The 18,816-nt window shown below is 38.9% G+C and overlaps 1 protein-coding gene across 4 annotated transcripts in view; it reads left to right on the forward strand.

Annotated features, from left to right (window-relative positions):
- The window catches only part of ERC2 (ELKS/RAB6-interacting/CAST family member 2), a 906,943-nt gene that overhangs the window by 273,357 nt on the left and 614,770 nt on the right, over positions 1–18,816 (forward strand). For all 4 annotated transcript variants that reach the window (XM_059663256.1, XM_059663255.1, XM_059663257.1 and 1 more), the window contains exon 5: positions 14,583–14,738. In XM_059663256.1, coding sequence (XP_059519239.1) covers positions 14,583–14,738 — 156 coding nt within the window. The remainder of the gene's footprint in view (positions 1–14,582; positions 14,739–18,816) is intronic.

Here is an 18,816-nt window from a genome sequence, read left to right on the forward strand (position 1 = left end):
AAGAGATTAAAAATGTGAATTCTTGTTATAATTGAAAAAATAGAGATAGCACAAGTAACCATTGTCGGGATTGAAAGGGGAGCATTGCTATCAATCTTATTGACATTAAAAATAGCAAAGGATTTTATTGACAACATTATGATCATAGAGTTAAAATTTTAGAAAATGTATTTTTAAAACAACTTGTTAAAATTGCATGTGAAGAAATAGAATATCTGAGTAGTTACATATATTAAAAATGATTCTAGAATTAAAAATCTTAGCAACAACAGAACACTTCATAATTCAGAAAGCAAACCAAACAAAATAATGCAAGCCCAGATGACTTTTTCAGTGAATTTTGCTAAACATCTGAAGAAAAAAAATGGCATCAATCATGCAGAAACTATTCTAGAGAATTTAAAAAGGGGAGCATTTCCCATCTTATTTATGAGGCCAATACAACCTTGATATTAATATCCAACAAAGCCATTTCAAGAAAGGAGATGTATAAGCAATCTCTTTTAAACCTGATATAAAATATCCTGGTGAACTGAATCCAATGACAATGAAATCACATGACTAAATTGTGCTTATCTCAGGAATACAAGGACTACCTTTTGTATATCAATTAACATTATTTATCAAATATCAAATGTTATTTAATGGGATAAAGGAGCAAAATTAATATAATCCCATATTTGAGCTCCTACCTGACATTTTAAAAAAAAAATCTCAATAAAGGCAGAGAAAGCATTTGGTAAGTGAAACATCCACCGATGCCAAAAAAAATCCAAAACACAAAAACAACCCCAAAACTTTTAGCAAACAGATCAGAAGGGGATTTTCCTAATCTAATAAGAGGTAGCTACAAGAAAGCTACAGAAAACATATTTAACTATTAAATGTTGAAAGCTTTCCTTATGACATAAGGATCAAGACAAGAATGCCTATTGCTCTCACTTCTATTGAACAATAGTCTGGATATCCATGGTATAAGAATTAGAAAGGAAGAAATAAAACCACCTTTATTCACAGGCACCATAATTGGTGTGTAAGACGTCTCAATGAATCCATGTATAAACTATTAGATTAATAAATGAACTTAGCCAGATAGATTGTCAGTATTTTAAAATGAATCATATTCCTACATATCAGTAACAATTACAAAATGAAATCTAGAAAACAGTATTATTTCTGATGGTATTAAAAAAGACCTAAAATATCTAGGAGCAAATCTAACAATGGTCGTTCAAAATCTCATTTAAAAAGAAGATACACAACATAATTATATACAGACTAACCAAAATCTTGAAACAAATGCAATAGCTATTAACAGTTGAGTGGATAAATAATGGATATTCATGCAGTGAGATGCTATATGGCAATGAGAAGGACCAAGCATGTGATAACATAATTGAATGCCCTCAAAACAGTGTTGAAAGAAACCAGATAAGAACATATACAACATGGTTCTGTTTACATGTGTTTCAAAAATAGGCAGAAGTAATCAGTGGTCAGATGTGGATTGTGGTTATTCTGGAGGAAGAACGCCGCATGGAGGTTGAGGGGCATGAAAGAAGCTTCTTGGTCCAAGTGACATTCTGCTCCATGATCTGGTTTTCATGTGCCCAGGTGTTGTCACCTTGTCATAACTCATCATGCTGGGAATCTGTGACATGGCTGCCTTCTTATATGTAATACTAGAAGCCTGGTGCACGAAATTTGTGCATGGGTAGGGTCCCTAGGCCGGGCCGGCGGTCAGGGTCAATCGGGGCCTTCTGGCTACTGGCTGGGGCCTCCCTTCCTCAGCTGCTGGCTGCCAGCTGGTGCCTTCCTTCGTTCCACGCCGCCCCTGGTGGTCAGCACATGTCATAGCGAGCCATCAGTCTTCTGGTTGAACTCCTGCAGGGACAATTTGCATATTAGGCATACACACACACACACACTTTAATTTAAAACTTCACTTAAAAATAAAGGAAGAACAATGCAACAATAGAAGGCAAATAATCCTGTTAAAATTGGGCAAATAATCTGAATAGACATGTCTCCAAAAAAGACATACAAATGGCCCGTAAGAACAGGAAAAGATGTCCAACAAGATTTATAATTAGGGGAATGCAAATCAAAACCACAGTTAGATACAATTTATCCTCTACTAGGATGGCTAAAGTAAGAAAGACAACAAATGTTGGGGAAGATGTGGAAAACCTCATATATTGATGGTGGGAATGTGAAATGGTTCAGTCCATTTTGGAAAACTATCTGGCCATTCCTCAAAATGTTAAACATAGAGGTACCATGTGACGCAGCAATTCTACTCTTAGGTGTACACCTTAACTGAATTACAAACAAAAACCTGTACACAAATGCTTCATTATTAATAATAGCCACAAAGCCAAAACAACCCAAATGCCCATTATCTTGAATGAAAAATAAAAATGTTATATACATACAGTCGATTACTCAACAATAAAAAGAAATGAGGTACCTATCCTTGCTATAGCATAGATAGACCTTAAAAACATTATGTTAAGTGAAAAAAGCCAGTTGCAAAAGGCCACATGTTATACATTTCCATTTGTATGAAATGTCTAATATTGTCATATCCATGGAGATAGAAAGTAGATTAGTGGTTTCTAGAAACTAGGGAGAGGGGAGAAAAAATAATGACTGGATACAGGGGTTTTGAGTGATGAAAATATTCTGGAACTAGACAGTGGTGATGGTTGCACAGGCCACTGAATGATATACTTTAAAAAGTGAATTTTATGGTATGAGTATTATATATCAATAAAGTTGTAAAAATAAAGATATTACAAAGGAAAAGATCAATAACTTTGATTACTTACAAAGTAAAACATAAAAATAGAACTATGAAATAACCAACTAAGAGATGTATATCTAAAGTTTATAGCAGTTAGAGACTTATTATTCTTAATGTATAAAGAAGATATATTTATCAATGTGGAATAAAAGCTTGGGGGAAAAATGTACCAAAATGTTGCCACTAATTCTGGATGGGGAGATTATAAAGGATTTTTTTCTCTTTTTTACCCCACCAAATTTTTATGTTTCAGTAATGTGCATTCATTGTATAGGAATGATTAGGAATTATTATTCAGGAACAATAACAATAAGTTGATTAGAAGAAAAACCATTTTTCAAAAAGCTTTAGGACGCACAATTTCTTCTTTTCTTGTTTTCTTTTGCTGAACTGAGAAGGCTCCAGAAGGGAGAAGGTTAGGTTATTTATGAAAATTAGAATTGGTTTACTGCTTCTCTGAGCTCCAGCCTTCCCATCTGTGAAATGGGACCATGATGCAGTGCCAGGTTGCACAGGACTGTGGTGGGGATTAAAGTGGAGTTAAACATGGGAAAACCCTGGCACATAGTGGATGCGCAAAGAATCCTTTTCTTCTCCATCCCTTCCCTTTCAGCCTGGAAACTGAGTTTTCCCTGTAAAAAAGAGGTGGTACATTTGAGCAAGGACCACCAGAGAGAAGGAATTTTACAAACTTAACTTCAGGCAGCCTTAGCTCTGAATACACACACAGTTTGCTTGTGGAAAGACTTTAAAAGCATCTTTGAAAGGGGAAAGCAGTGGAAAAAAATATAGCAGCCCCCAGTGGGCCCAGGGACTAAGCTTTCTGGATGTTGGGCTTTTGGCAAGTCACTTGTCCCCTCTGGCTCTCACTGTTCTCATTTGGCATATGAAGGATTGGACTTGGTGTCCTACTTTCAAATTTTTTCCAAGTCTGGAGGCTCGGTGACTGGCTATTTGGATTCTCAGAGGACCTGCCTGGGGTGTCTGAATTGACATCACATTCTTGCAAACTTGAAATCTTTGCTTTGTTTGCTCCGTCTTGGCCAGCCTTGCTCCGGCCTGCAGCCCCTGCCCTCCCCTTGCTGGTGCTCAGGTTCCCAGCCTATTGTTTATTTAGGGATTGCAATTTCCTCATTGGCATGCACCCTCGCCAGCAGGGTTTAGAAGTCTACCACAGGCCTCATGTGAACTTCCCCTTTCAAGGCTCAGTAATGACAGTGTGCCGGTTGTCACATGCCTCATCCCTAAGGCACGGTCCAGTTTCCACATCCATCAGGCCGCACTGGTGACTTGGGGTGGCCTGAATTCCTCTGCCGCCTGTTGCTTTTTTCCATGAGACAAACTGGTGGAACATAGAAGGACTTGTGGTATGTTTTAGAAATCCGAAGAATGAAGCCCCAAACCAGGGCTGTTGGGGGCTTTGGGGCCGTGGGTTCAAAGGAGTGGGAAGAGCAAGTTCAGATTGCTGGACGGCCAAGAAGGAGTGCTCCCTCACCCAGCCTTTTCCTAAAGAGCGTTGGAAGAGAACAAGTGGTCAGGTGACCATCTTCTTAGGAGTCCCTAAAATAGCAAAGTAGCCTTTCCCAGAACCTCAGGGAAGTCAAACCCTCCCTGTATCCCGATGAAGGTGGACGGTGATGTCCATCCGGCCTGAGGGAGGGTGGGCTGTGAACACTGAGGGCTGCTGTCACCTGGAAGCAGTTTCTGAAACTTCTTCCTCGCTTTCCTCTCGCCCCAGGCTCTGCACTATTTTCTTTGCACCTTGCCCTGTGACCTAAAGGGTAAAGGTGCTGTGTGGAAGAAAGGACCCAAACACCCCAGCTTCTAGGTGCGCACCTTCTCGGGAGCCAGGCTCTCTGAGGTTGGCCTGGGGACAGATGGCAAGGTCCCAGTATGTGGCCTCCTCTCTCCTGTTCAAGGCAAGGCTTTGTGGAGGGAACCATTCCAGATTATTAAAGGTGTTAAAAAAAGGGTTAAAGAAGACAACTTAGGTGATACCAACACATTTTATTTAATGTTTCACGAAGCAGACAGTCTCCCATTTAGACAACTGCAAAATGGGACCAAAGGCAGGAAGCTTTTATAGGATAAAGAACAAGGATGAAAAATTGAAAATACCTTATTGGCTGGGGCCACATAGTCACCTTGTTTGGGGTGAGAAGGAACAAGGAGATGAGTGGCACCTGGGGATGGTGACTGGCTACTCTGCCTGGTTCTGGGCCAGTGCAGCAATCACAGGGGCTTGATGAGGGTTTCGGTTTGCTGGTGTGTCACCCCGGGCAGGAGCAGCTCCATCTTGGGCCTAGAAAGTTATTTCAGCAAAGGGAAAACCTTGGGCAACTTATTTCCGTTCTGTAGATGTCCTGATCCTAAAATGGGTAAAATTAGTCCTTAATTCATAGGGTTCGGGGGAAGCTTAATGAGATTTTTCTAGCCTAGTGCTTGCATAAGTAATCAATACCCATTAACTGTTGTTTTAACTGCATTTTTAAGACTGGAATGAAGAAACATTGTTTCCTCCTGTCCCATGCTATTCCTTTTTACATATTCAGATAGTGCATTTATATTTATATATTTAACTTCAACTGAAGGGAACACATGTATAAAAAGTAAATGTGTGTGTGTGTGTGTGTGTGTGTGTGTGTGTGTGTGTGTGTCTCCCAACCTGAGGAACTTACAGACAAATACAGATTTTTGTGTCACCCTCTCCTCTCCTGCAATGGAATATTTTGGAGTGGGACCAAATCATTGCTAGCTTTTACTCACTCCCTAGATGACTCTGATCCACCGGGTACACAGCCGGGCACTGGCATTAGTGTGGCTCACAGGCACTTGGAGAGGGACATGAGTGTGGGTTAGTCAGTGCTCCCTTCCATGCTCTGGGGATGTAGAAAGCTTGCAGTGTTTGTTGAAGCAGCTTTCTGTGAAGGGCTGCTAGCCAGCTGAGAGGCACAGGTGCAGCTATCTGGCTTGTTAAACTATTGAAGTACTTCTCTGGTTACCCCAGAGCACCTCCTCACCAGAGTCCTTGCCCTGGGATTCCCCCAACCCAGCAACTAAAGAGTTAAACCCTGGCCCTGCAGGCCCTTCCCTGACCTGGTTCCAGGGCTCCAGGTGGTGTCTGTTCCCTGGGTTCCTGCCCTGTGCTGTACTGATTGTTGAAAGACTCAGCAATCTCCTCCCACTCTGTGGTATTTAACACACTGGGGTTCAGTTTCCAATAACAATAACAAAACTCCATTGAAACAGCCCTCATGTCACCAATGATATCCTCATTTTTTTCTTAGCCTTTAATCTCTCCAAACATTTTCTTTGACTTCTCTGCCTTCTTGAAATGTCACTCTCTTATTTTCTGTGACTGTTACATGATTTCCATTATTTTTTATCCCTCTGCTGAAGACTGGTTATCATTCAGCCTCACCTTCTTTTCATGTCTAACTCCTCTGCAACACAAAGTGATCTATATTTTTTAATCAGCCTTGTCTTCTTCCCCCTCCTTGATATATACTCTAATCTTGTTTTCTTATTCTTTCAATTTGATATTTATTAAATAATATGTGCTGGACACCATGCTACATGCTCTTGAATGTGTGTGTATTATTACTTCTGGCTGGAAAGAATTCATCTTCTCTATTATAACCTTACTAGAGGCCCGATGCACGAAATTCATGCAAGCGTAGACCTTCCTTCCCCCGGCTGCTGGCACCGGCTTCCCTCTGGCACCCGGGACCCGGGCTTCCCTCTGGCTGCTGGCAGGCATTCAGGACCCAGCTTCATCGGGAAGGTCGTCCGGAAGGACATCCAGTCTAATTAGCACATTACGCTTTTATTATTATAGGTTCTTATCCATCTCCAAACCCCACAATAAGCTTCTGTACTTTCTCTAGATTTCTTGACTCAGCTATGGCGGTCTTAACCCATTTTTCACATCTTTATCTGTAGCCTTACAGAATATTATATCTAATTATATTTTGGTGTTATCTTTCACACTATCACTTGCATGTTATAATCTTTGGTTAAAAATGGCCAAAACACTGCTATTGTGTTTTGGTATTCTGGGAAGTGGATGATTCAGATGTAGCTGTATCTAGGTATTCAAATGATGTTATAAGGGCCCAATAATTCAGGCAGATTCTGATTCATGAATGAAAGAAGCTTACAACCAGCCACAGGCCTGTGTTTTCCTTATCATTCGTAATCTCAGCAAAGGAGAAGCATAACCTCAGAAAAGGAGAGGTCCCGGGATTTATGTCAGTCCCTTAAAATGCCTCTTTTTGGCCCGGTGGCATCATGCGTGCATTCCTGGATCAGTCATTGTGTCCAGAGGGTCCACGGAACTTGCCATAGGGCAGGGTCATACATCAGAACCCCAGGAAAACCACAGGGAATTGGGGGAATGTGGTCCCCCAAAGGAAAAGCAGCTGAGCAGACTGACAAAGAAGTAATAGATATATTTTACCACGGGAAATAGGAAGGAAGGTAATCCTTATAGAGTACCTACTGTGTGTGCACTAAGATTCTGGAAGGTTTAAATGTCACTCACTAAGTTCTCATAGCAACCTTACAAGGTTAGCAAGGTTAGGGACATGCTCGCGGTGTTACACAGGGTGGACTAAAACGAGTCGCTGTGGTATTCTACATGTGTACCCCACAGAACTGGCCAATGGGCTTATGAGAGCAGTGGTGGCCCTTCACTCTCCAGGAGGAGGCTCCGCAGTAGGCACTCTTCATGCGTTATATTTCACTTGTCACTTTATTAACATGCCCTTGAGCGTGGGCCTCGTTCTGAGAGGCACAGTCTTTTTCCCTAAGATGTAAACGCCTGAACCAGGATTTGTACCGAGGTTTGTGACTCTCCGAGGGTCTGCTGGATTGTCCCCTGGAGCTCTTTTTGTTAGACTTGTCCATTGGCAACAGCAAGAAATTTGCACATGGAGACCCAAACCTCAGGGGTCACATAGCGTCCAGCAAGAACCACCAGAGACACGTCTTCTGCCCGCGGGTCATCAGCGATGTGCACAGAAACAGCCCGGCAGGAGGGACATTCCCGGGGCACGGGCTTCCTGAGAATGAGTCAGCAGCAGGAAAATGAGACCATGAAAAGGAACACCAAAGCACTCGAGTGGCTTTTGATTTGAAGTAGTCTATCCTGAAGCTGCGCGCGTGTGTGTATTTTGCTGTGAAGAATTAGATGCCATCCGAACAATCAAACACAAAAGCACCACCACAAAAAACGGCATGTCCCCTGTCATCTTCTTAGGTCATCATCTCTTTACAGTTTGATAAGGCCAGAGAAGACACATTTTTTATTTTTCTGTTTTTTTTTTTTCTCTTAACATGGCTTATGCCCAAGACGACTTTTTTTCCCCCCCTGCAGTGCTTCACTTGGCCTCACATAACCGCGGTGAATCCCACACAGTAAATCCTTCCAAAGGAAGGGCATTACCCAGATAGCCTAAGACCAAGGGCTGTTCAGTTATGTTTGCAACTCCAAGTAGATGATTTCTAAAGCTTAAGCCTTCAAGAACCTCTGTGGTATCCAGTAATAATAGTCTAGAATTTTATTCTAAATAAAGTGTAATATAATTATGTAGGGACGTTTCCTGAACATTAGATCACGTCTTCTTCTTTAAACCAAATTGGCCCTAAGTCTGTTGATCGACGTCCATAGACCGATATGTGATCACAGTCAGTTCCATGCTTTGTAAAAACTGCTTGTGTTTTCTTTCTTGGCCTGATATTAAAGTGAAACCAGTAATTCTTACTGTATTTGGAAGGAAAGTACAAAGTGACACTCAGCAATAACGTAATTGTTACTTTTTGTGACTAAATGATGTTGCTTTTTGGATGTGCCCCCTACTCACCATTTCAGTGTTCACAGTTCCTTGTGAGGAATTGAAATCCGTTTCTTTCTGTTTAAGGAGAACGTAATGGTTGACACACATGAAAAGGCCAATAAAGACATCCTGACCGCCAAAGATGCTCCAGAAAGTTTGCTCCCAGGACTTCTGTACCCTCACGCCATGGTGCATAGCTCTTGAGATGAGGTTCAGACTTTTCTAAATATACTTGGGCAGTAAAGTGGCCCTGGTCTCTTCTGCGTTGGTCAGTCTTGTCCCTTGGATGTGCTGGACCCCTGCAGTCATTTAGAATGCCATGCTCACCCTTGGACCTTGTGAAAATGCAGATTTATTTTCAGTAGTTTTTTTGTGGAGGCCTGATACTCTGCATTTCTGAAAAACCTCTCAGCTGGTGTCAATGGCGCTGGTTTGTGGACCACACTGAGTAACAGGGATCTAGACTATTCCGTGTAGGAGAGAGAAGGATGCCATGAATCTTGTCGAGATCTCACACACCTGGCAAAGTGATGGGTACCCAGTAGATTCTCAATCTATATTTGTTGAAAGAAAGAGAGAACTCCCTATGCTTAAGTTTACTATCAACTATAGCAGACATGTCCTAGAAAAATCCAGAGATGATTTTTGACAGAAAGATAAAGCAGAGAGAAACTTACTTCGGCCTTCCTGCCTGACTTCCACCCGCATTGCTCTAGTTCCTGCGCTCATGGGCTGGTGCTAATATTCATGGCTTTTTTAAGAATCAGCAAGTTGGGCCCACTGGGTAGTTTATTACTTGGGGTTCAATTCCAGTAGTTTACTTATTAGTTTCACATCAAATACCTAGTTTTTAGTTTTGGAATGATAGATGTCAAACCGTCTTGGGTATGAATCTTTAAGTAGGAGTTAAGATCTGCAATTTATATATCGAAGTTTTACAAGTATATTTTATGACGATGTGGGAAGAAATTATTTGAAAGAGACACTCCATTCAGATATTTTTTTTCTAACTGGTGGGGAGTGAGGCAAACATATTTTTTCTCCTTAATCTTTGTTTCCCACAGTTTTACAGTCTTTAACCATGAAATAGTGTAAAAGCAAAACAACTTCATGGTTGTCCTATTGCAGGACTACGAAGAATGTCACCTGAGACAGGAAGGGAAGCGCTGTGTTCCAGGAGCAGGGGAGTCTGTTCTCTCACTGCTGGGGCTCAGCGTAGGCACTCAGTGAACCACCTTGGAGTGACAGATGCTGACAAGGTGATTTGCATATTTAAACCCCCAATTATTTTAAATTGGGTGTAATCATGGCACGTTTTCCCTTGAGGAATCCAAATTATTGTTTTGATTCTTCACTTTCGTATATAACCATGAGCTTAATGTGATCATTAAAGTCCTAATTTCTTCCCCAAGAATTGACTCCTGTAGGAGTAACAATTGGGAAAAAGGAATAATTGGCAGTAGTAGTTCCAGAACCAGCAGTACTTCCAGAGCTGTTGTGCATTGGGAATGCCCAGCAAGCATTTCCATGGCAGTTGACCCTGGGAGCCCCTTTTCACAGAGCGTTTGGATTCCGTGGTCGGAAAGGCTGTTCTGTGTTGTATTTCACTTTCCCCATTTCTAAGGAAGGCCCACAATTCTCTGCCTCAAGAGCTTGCTTATTTGTGAAACATAATCAAGATGAGTATTTGAAAATCACTACATAATATATAATTTAAAAATATCAGTTACAGATAATATTTGAAGATGTTCAGATGAAGAAATCTCTGGTAATTGGGAGTAAAATGTTGCTCTATCTTTTAAAATGTTACTTTTCAGGATGTTATAGCCTATGTCTTTATTTAATTTTCTCTTTCTAGTCTAAATCAGTGAAAAGGTTATTGAACACTGAAAGCCTGGTGCACAAATTTGTGCACGGGTGGGGTCCAGCTGTAGGGAGGGGCCAAGGGCGGTTGGCCGGCTGGCCCCACCCCTTGGTCAAACTCCCGGTTGAACTGACCCTCGAACTCCCTGTTTAGGGGACAATTGCATATTAGCCTTTTATTACATAGGATGTGCATTTGGTATCTATTCTGAAAGACAGGATCCATCCATGTGCCACATTGAGCCATCAGGACTTGTGAAGTAGTTTCAACCTTTCATAGCCCTACTTAAATATAAATATGTTTCTAGTCATTTATCTAGTTTTAGAGATTTTTAAAAAAGAAAAACATTCTTCTCTGTGAGTTTCTCAAAGTGAGTCAGTTGAGATGCTGACATTTCACTTGCTTTTATTTTTTTGTCTTCCTCTGGTTCAGAATTTTGACCATCTTCTTGGGCACAGTCAATACACTATCTAATGTATTGATGTATGTTGTACCTGTTCTCTCTAGATCTTGATAATATTTTTCTACCTCCTTTTTTATATGCTCATGATTTCAGGTATGAGTTCTGCTGCCCTTGAAATTGACTTCTTATGTAAGAACATAAATATTTATCAGGACAGAAAAAAATAGACCCTTATTCAAGTAAATTCCTCAATACTCACCCCCCTCCCTCTCCTCTTCCTTCTGTTTTGGGACACGTAAGTTTAAAGGGAAAAAGAAGTTCTTAGGAAAAAAGAAAGTTGTTGGTTAATTTACAAAAATTAGTAAAAGTTAATGTGATTCACCATTTGATGAAATTTTAGTTCAGAAGTTTATAGGCCAAGAGAGTTTTCTGTGTTAAGATATTTTCTATCTTACCTCAGCTGATCTTTCTTTAGCAGTATGTAGTTTTTTAAAGTCCAGTGGAAGCTCCTTCTAACCCGTTTAGAAATAGGCAGTTCTGGTCTTTACTAACTAAAGCATCAAGTATTGACTGGAAAGCTGAAGGGGTCTTCTTCGCTTGTCGATGTGATCGAAACCTGAACTTCTACCAAGCGCTATTCAAAAAGTAAGGTATAAGATGTGAGGACTACAAAGTGTATCATAGTACACATACACACAAACACACACACCACATTTATACACGTATATATGTACATACATACATACATACATACATACATACATATGAATATGGTCGATCACTTTAGACGTGGGTCTGAATTTCTAGGAGATTTTATATAGGAAAAGCAGAAATGCTGGTCCTGCCTTTCACACTTAACTTACAGTAACTCATAAATATTTTACTTAGATATTTGTACATCTCATCAATAGTCAACTTACATCTCAATAAAGGGAAGAAATCTATATCATATTGATATGTATCATTTCTGTGTTTTAAAGTAAAAATAAAATAAGGCTTTCAAGGGTATAAAGATGTTAATGGGTATATCTGGGTGATGTGATTATGGACAGTTGTAATTATCAATAGCTTTTAAGTTTTCTATAATGACATGTCTCAATTTTATAGTCAGAACATTGAGGTAAAATGAGTCGTTTATTTAAGAACATTCTTGTGAACTTTTAGAGATTCTTTTTTAATAGCCTTTTTCTTATTGCTGCTCTTTTTATATGTGGAGTTCTCATGTCTCAGAGCTCAAGTGAGTCACGAAGGATGACTCCCTACCTCTGTCAGCTTGGGCTGGCATAACAAAATGACCACAGACTGGTGGCTTAAAACATAATGTTTTAAAAATAATTTTTTATTTTTCAATTGCAGTTGATGTACAAATATTATACTAGAGGCCTAATGCATGAAATTCGTGCAAGAGTAGGCCTTCCTTCCCCTGGCTGCTGGCATCAGCTTCCCTCTGACCCCGGCTTCATCCGGAAGAACGACCGGAATGACATCCAGTCTAATTAGCATATTACCTTTTTTTTAAAATTATAGATTAGTTTCAGGTATACAACCCAGTGATTAGATATTTATATAACTTACAAAGTGACAACTCTGATAAATCTAGCTTCCATCTGACACCATACATAGTTATTACAATATTATTGATTATATGATTATTCTTGGTTGTAGGTCCTTGCTTTTCATCACTTGAATATTTTGTGCCAATTCCTTCTGGCCTAAGAAGTTTCTGTTGAGAAACCAACTGGCAGTCTTGTGGGAGATCCCTTGCAGGCAACCAACTGCTTTCTCTTGCTGCTTTATGATTTTCTCTTTGTCTTTAACCTTTGCCATTTATTTATTTAATTAATTTTTTTTTTTGGTTAATCCTCACCTGCCAGATGAGAATACTTTCTTTTAAAAAACAACAACTTTCCTAGTGTGCCTTCTCCTGAGGGCATTAATTCCCTCAAAGGGCCCCATTCTAATGGCCCCACCTAACTTTGACTACCTCCCAAAGGCTTCATTTCCAAATACCATCATATTACTAGTTAGGGCTTTAACATATGAATTTTGGAGGCACACAAATGTTCAGTCCACAAGACTCCCTTCACTCAAGCTGGACGTACACTAGACTACCAGAAATTGCATCTAAAATAAAAAAGCCTGGCAGGCCATATGTAAGAACATTAATGATGTTAGAGGGGATTTTCTCCATTTTCAATGAGTTTAAAGTGTATTATTTTTGTAACTGGAAAAAATTCAGTAAATACGGTTTAAAGGAAATGGAATACTGTGGACTGTACCATCCGTAATAGTCTTGCAAATTCCAGAATCTCTTTATTTTATCTTCTTGGATTTTTTAATTGTTTTTTAGAATTAATAAAAGTTGTTTCTCCAGCATTTCGAGCACTTGGATCTTGACACATAGACAGTGGAGCTCAATAAGTCTCTCTTGCAGATCCTTGTTTTTCTTTTAACTATGATGACAATGTTAACAACAACAATTATTATATTTCCATAGGAGACATGTTTCGGGCATATAATATAGGGAAATAAAGTAGAAAATAGTCACAAAGTCAGGATGGACACATTTGTTGCTGAGACCTTTTAATTAATTAGTTATGATTTGAATAGTTTATTCATTGCCTTTATTTTGGAACTCTTAATTTTTTGCATTCTAAACGAATTGTTACAAAATGATTTTGGTGATTTGTTTTTAATTGATATTCAGTTATAAATGTATATAAGTGCCTGGAATCTGTACAATTAAATGGCAGGTAGATGGTGATTGTGGGAAAACTTAAAGCGAAATTTTCCACATGTTTCATTTACCAGATTGGCTTGAGTCTAATAATGAAGTTTGAGGGATGATTTTTTTCCCCACATAAGAGCTTTCTCTTCTCTACTTCCTAATGCTTCATTTCTTATTATGCTCTACATTGTGTACAGAGTTTGTCATTTCCTTTAAAAAATTCTCTATGTTTATTTTTCTCAATCCCATATTCTCGGTTTGTTTGTTTTTGTATTTTTGCTGTAAATCAATTGGTTAGAAATACCCTTCAAAGTAGTAATGTTTTTGCGATGCTAGGAGCTGACAGCTTGCCAAATAAATCATGATGTTGTGATATATTATTTCCAGTTACTATAAAATTTTTAATATTTACTGTATCAGTCATACTAAGTCAAGTTTCAGTTATTTAATTTCACTTATGTCTGCATTTTAGATGAGAATCCTTTTTCCCATTAGTAGATTTTAATTTCCTTCTCTCTCACAGTCAGATTCCAAGCTTGCCTTAAAAAACCAGCCACAGAATATACACACGAACACACCGTTTTTATGTTTACAAGTAGACTTAAGGATATACAGTGGTAAACTATATCTTGAATTAAAAATGTGTCCACTTTAAGTGATATTTTCACTTTTATCACTATTGCTTTGGTAATTTGATTCCCAGATATTAGGCAAATGTATCTAGATAGCCCTGTATTCTATTGAGACATGATCTTTATTAGGAGCTTAACAAATCTCATAAACGTTCCTTAGAAGTGAAAAAAAATGTTCTGAATTCACGGCTATGTCTACATCATGGTTATTTGTATTACTACCAAAATTCCTATCTGAAATTCTGTTTTGATAACACTGAAAAACAATTCTTTCCTTCTCTTTCCTTTTTTTTTTTTAAACTTCACAAACAGGACACAAAAATTGCTTCATTGGAGCGAAACATAAGGGACCTTGAGGATGAGATCCAGATGTTAAAAGCCAATGGCGTGCTGAACACCGAGGACCGTGAGGAAGAGATCAAACAAATAGAGGTTTACAAAAGTCACTCCAAGTTCATGAAAACCAAGGTATGGTCCAGAGTTACAAACTTTTATACTCTCAGTGTGACTGGGAAGTGATGGTTTACTTACATTCTTTCCCCAAATACATAATCTGCTTTATATGATATCATGAAATATATGGACAAGAAAGAGGAATGCAAAAATTTTAGTTCAGATGCATAGATTCCAAAAAGAAATCAGGGAAAACCTTCAGTAGAATTTCTACCTACAAAGGGGTTCAGGATTTTCTAATGAGTTCCTTTGTTGTTGCTCTGTCTTGGGAATTTAAAATTACCGTGTAATAGTCCTCTTACTTCCAAATTTTCTGAGTTTTCATAAGTTTTGAAAACTATTTTAAAAAGTTTCTCTCATTGCCACATTTTGAGTCCATCCCTAGAAGATGATTCTCAAAAGGCAATCTTAGAAGTTAATTTAACTGATTTGAATGATATGAGGACATTTTAGTTTTAGTATAGTGTTTAAAACAAAAGTTGACTTTGAGTCCCAATGCTACTATTTGTACAGATTATTCAACTTCTTTAAGCCCCAGTTTCCTCACCCGTGAACTAGGGATAAGAAAAAGAAAAATGCCTCTATCATTTGGTTTTTTGATGATCCCAAGAGATTATGCATTTAAAGCACTTAGTCCTCGGTCTGATCCATAGAAAAGTCAGGCATTGTTATTGACAGTGGTCATTATTATTACTGTTATCTGTTGCTATGAAATATTTATGTGTTGTTATAGTTACATGTTTCATGAATTTATTTCATATTACTAGTTTTGAAGAATTTGTCTTACATTTTTCAAAATTGAACTGGGCTACAAATGGACCATGCACCTGAATATCTATTATTTTTACATATACATAATTATTGAATATATGAATAGTCCAATAGGTCTAATAAGATTTTGAGGTGCTTTTATCTATTGCTGTCTTTAAATCATATTGTCTCTGAAAATAATAACCGCACCAATAAAAATTTTTTTCAATCATGTTGCTTCTGAAAATAATAACCACACCAATAAAAAATTATTAGTAAATAATCCTGTTCTTGATCTAGATTTTACTCTTTTTTATTGCCTTATAAAATGTAGCAGATTTAAGAATAATGCATATTTCTGTGAGAAACCAGTGGGAGTAGGGAGAAAAAGTATTTAAATGATAATTGATTTTTTTATTAGTTGTGAAATAAATGCATGCTCATTGCAGAAAATTTGCAAATTATAGAGAGGAAATAATAATATCTAGCATCTGCTTCACCCCATACGTATATATGTGTACATATGTGTGTTTTTTCGAAGAGAAAAAACAAAAACTGTACTTCTGCCAACTTTCCATCTGTAAGTTGACATTGAGATTATGAATAAAAATTTGGATCAAGGCCCTAGCCGGCTTGGCTCCGTGGATAGAGCGTCAGCCTGTGGACTAAAGGGTCCCGGGTTCGATTCCGGCCAAGGGCACATGCCTGGGTTGCGGGCTCGATCCCCAGTAGGGGGCGTGCAGGAGGCAGCCGATCAATGATTCTCTGTCATCGTTGATGTTTCTATCTCTCTCTCCTTCTCTCTTCCTCTGTGAAATCAATAAAGAAATACATATTTAAAAAAAAATTTGGATCAAGGAGTGGAGATATGAGGAGAATGTCCAGTGGGTTTGAATCTAACCCCTTCCTTTCAGGGACCACCACAAAATGCAGAATAGGTTTCCTGCTCAGCCCTGCCTTCTGGTTTCATTTTTGCAGTCCTTCCCTCTCAGGCCAGTAAGCGTGCCTGCAGATGATGACCAAATTTCTCTGGGAAGGAAGACCAGAGACACAGATCTGAGGTTTGGGGGAAACGATTGTTTCAGCTTAAACCTTTCCTCCCTTCCCTGTCATGGCATGGTGGGAGATAGTGCAAGCCTCTTCTGTAACGAAAACTGCCATGAAATTTGTAAACTTCACTCACACCGTGAACTCCTGTCCAGGTAAAATAAAGCATTTATATGGTCTTCAGCAAATAAGTCATGACTGTTACTGGCCTGCAGTTGTCTGAGAGACTTACTTTGAAGGGTTGATTCCCAATGTGGTCAGGCCAGAAGAATGATTGCAGGGAGTTATGGAGTAGGGTGGGAAGGGTGCAGGCTGAGGGCAAAGGCAGACCGGGAAGTCTCTAGCCTGCCCTTGCTAGCGGCAGGGCTTTGCGGAGTGACTTAAGTCACCCAACCACACTTTCCTCTTCTATAAGATGGTGGCAACACCACCCACTGTAGAGGTTGTCCGAAAGGATTAAATGAAATAAGGTAGTTTAAGTTCTTGGCTCAAAAAAAAAAAAAAAAAAAAAAAAGCTGTTGACTTTTAATCCACTGCCTGGTATTTCTCCAGCAAAATAGTTTATTGGGGAACAACAAAGAATTGCAATTCGGGACATGTGGTCTAATGGTAAATCACACACACATATAGAGAGACAAAAGAGAGGAGTTTTGTGGACTTGGGAGGGGCTGTTGTAAACGAAGAGTCCACTGGAGAAACTGCAAGTTCAAAGTGCAGTGACTTTTCAGTGCTGAGCTATGGCAGCCTCCCATTGGCTGAGCTGTTCCAGGGCCAGGAGGTGTCTTTCCTTCCTCCTGCTGTGATAGTAACGTGGCATCATTTCCTGTCGGAGATGCAAGGTTTGTCTCCTCTTCTTGGGTCAGTTGGTCTACATGTGCATGACATTTTTCTAGTCTCCCGACTCCATTTTAAATGAGGTTTTGTTTATTAATTTTCACAGTTCATAATGATACCCATTATTATTGAAGTATAACCAAACATAATAATAATAAATGTTGTATTTAATTTGATTAATGGGGACAAGGGATTCTAAGAAATAAAATTAAAATGAGTTCTTATAATGTCCTATCCTTTACAGACTGAGAAAAATTAGATAAAAAATACCCCTAAAAGTTATCTTTTTATATTTTCTCAATTGAAAGAATGTTTTTATTGGGTTGAAACGTAACAGTTATTGCTCAACCTTCATACCATTACTTCAATTACTTGTTTTTCTTACTTCTACTTTGATTCCTTACGTAAGCCTAGGAATGGCCTAGCAGTTCTGTTAAGACATAGCTATTGCTAAACATTTAGTCCTGGGTGCTTGTGTCTTATGCTATTGGGATCCCTTAGGTTGTGTGTACTGATTCCAGTGGCTAAACCATTTATCATGGAATTTGTGAAATTGGATAGTCATGGGCTGATAGCCTCTAAAATCGGATCACTAGCATATTATATGGTTCACTGTTGCCTATTTGAATAATTCTTTACAAAGTTTACTTGACTATATTGTTTGCCAAATCATCACAGATATCTGAGGAGTTAATTTTTGCAATAGTTGGTTACACACATTGATAGAACAATTTAGTATCACCATTGGGGATCTCTTGAACTCTTTAATTTTGCAGAGTTGTATGGATGGATAAAGCTGTCATTGGTGGAATCTGAGTATTGCAGTCCCCATCTTGTTAAGCATTGTTTTTAGCATATGGCACTGAGCTAGCCATTGAGGCCCACTAAAAATAGTGCATATTCAAAGTATTTTCCGTCCATTCATATTGACCATTTAGTAAAGAAGTATACTCAAAACACTACCCTGGATGCCCTAGCTGCTTTGGCTCAGTGGATAGAGCATCAGCCTGCGACTGAAGGGTCCCAGGTTCGATTCTGGTCAAGGGCACATGTCCAGGTTGCGGGCTCTATCCCCAGTAGGGGGTGTGCAAGAGGCAGCCAATCAATGATTTTCTCTCATCATTGATGTTTCTATCTCTTTTTTCCTCTTCCTTCCTCTTGGAAATAAATAAAAATATAAAACTAACAAACAAACAAAACAACACTACCCTGAAGATTTGATGGCAGGGGAATTCACTTTTGGCTAGAGCAATGCAGGTTGTTTAGGTTTAGAGGTGGTAGTAATTTTTTGTCTAAATAAAACAGCAATGAAGAACGCAAACTTAAATCAATGTTAGAGAAAACCTAGAAGGATAAGTGAAAATATCATCCCACCCCCCAACTTCACACAGATAGGGAAGTAGGAAGAGCTCAAATCTATGTGAAATGACAGATTTTCCAAAACAGGAAAGAAATATTAAAT

The sequence above is a fragment of the Myotis daubentonii genome, chromosome 14 (genome assembly GCF_963259705.1).
Source record: "Myotis daubentonii chromosome 14, mMyoDau2.1, whole genome shotgun sequence".
Lineage (NCBI taxonomy): Eukaryota > Metazoa > Chordata > Mammalia > Chiroptera > Vespertilionidae > Myotis > Myotis daubentonii.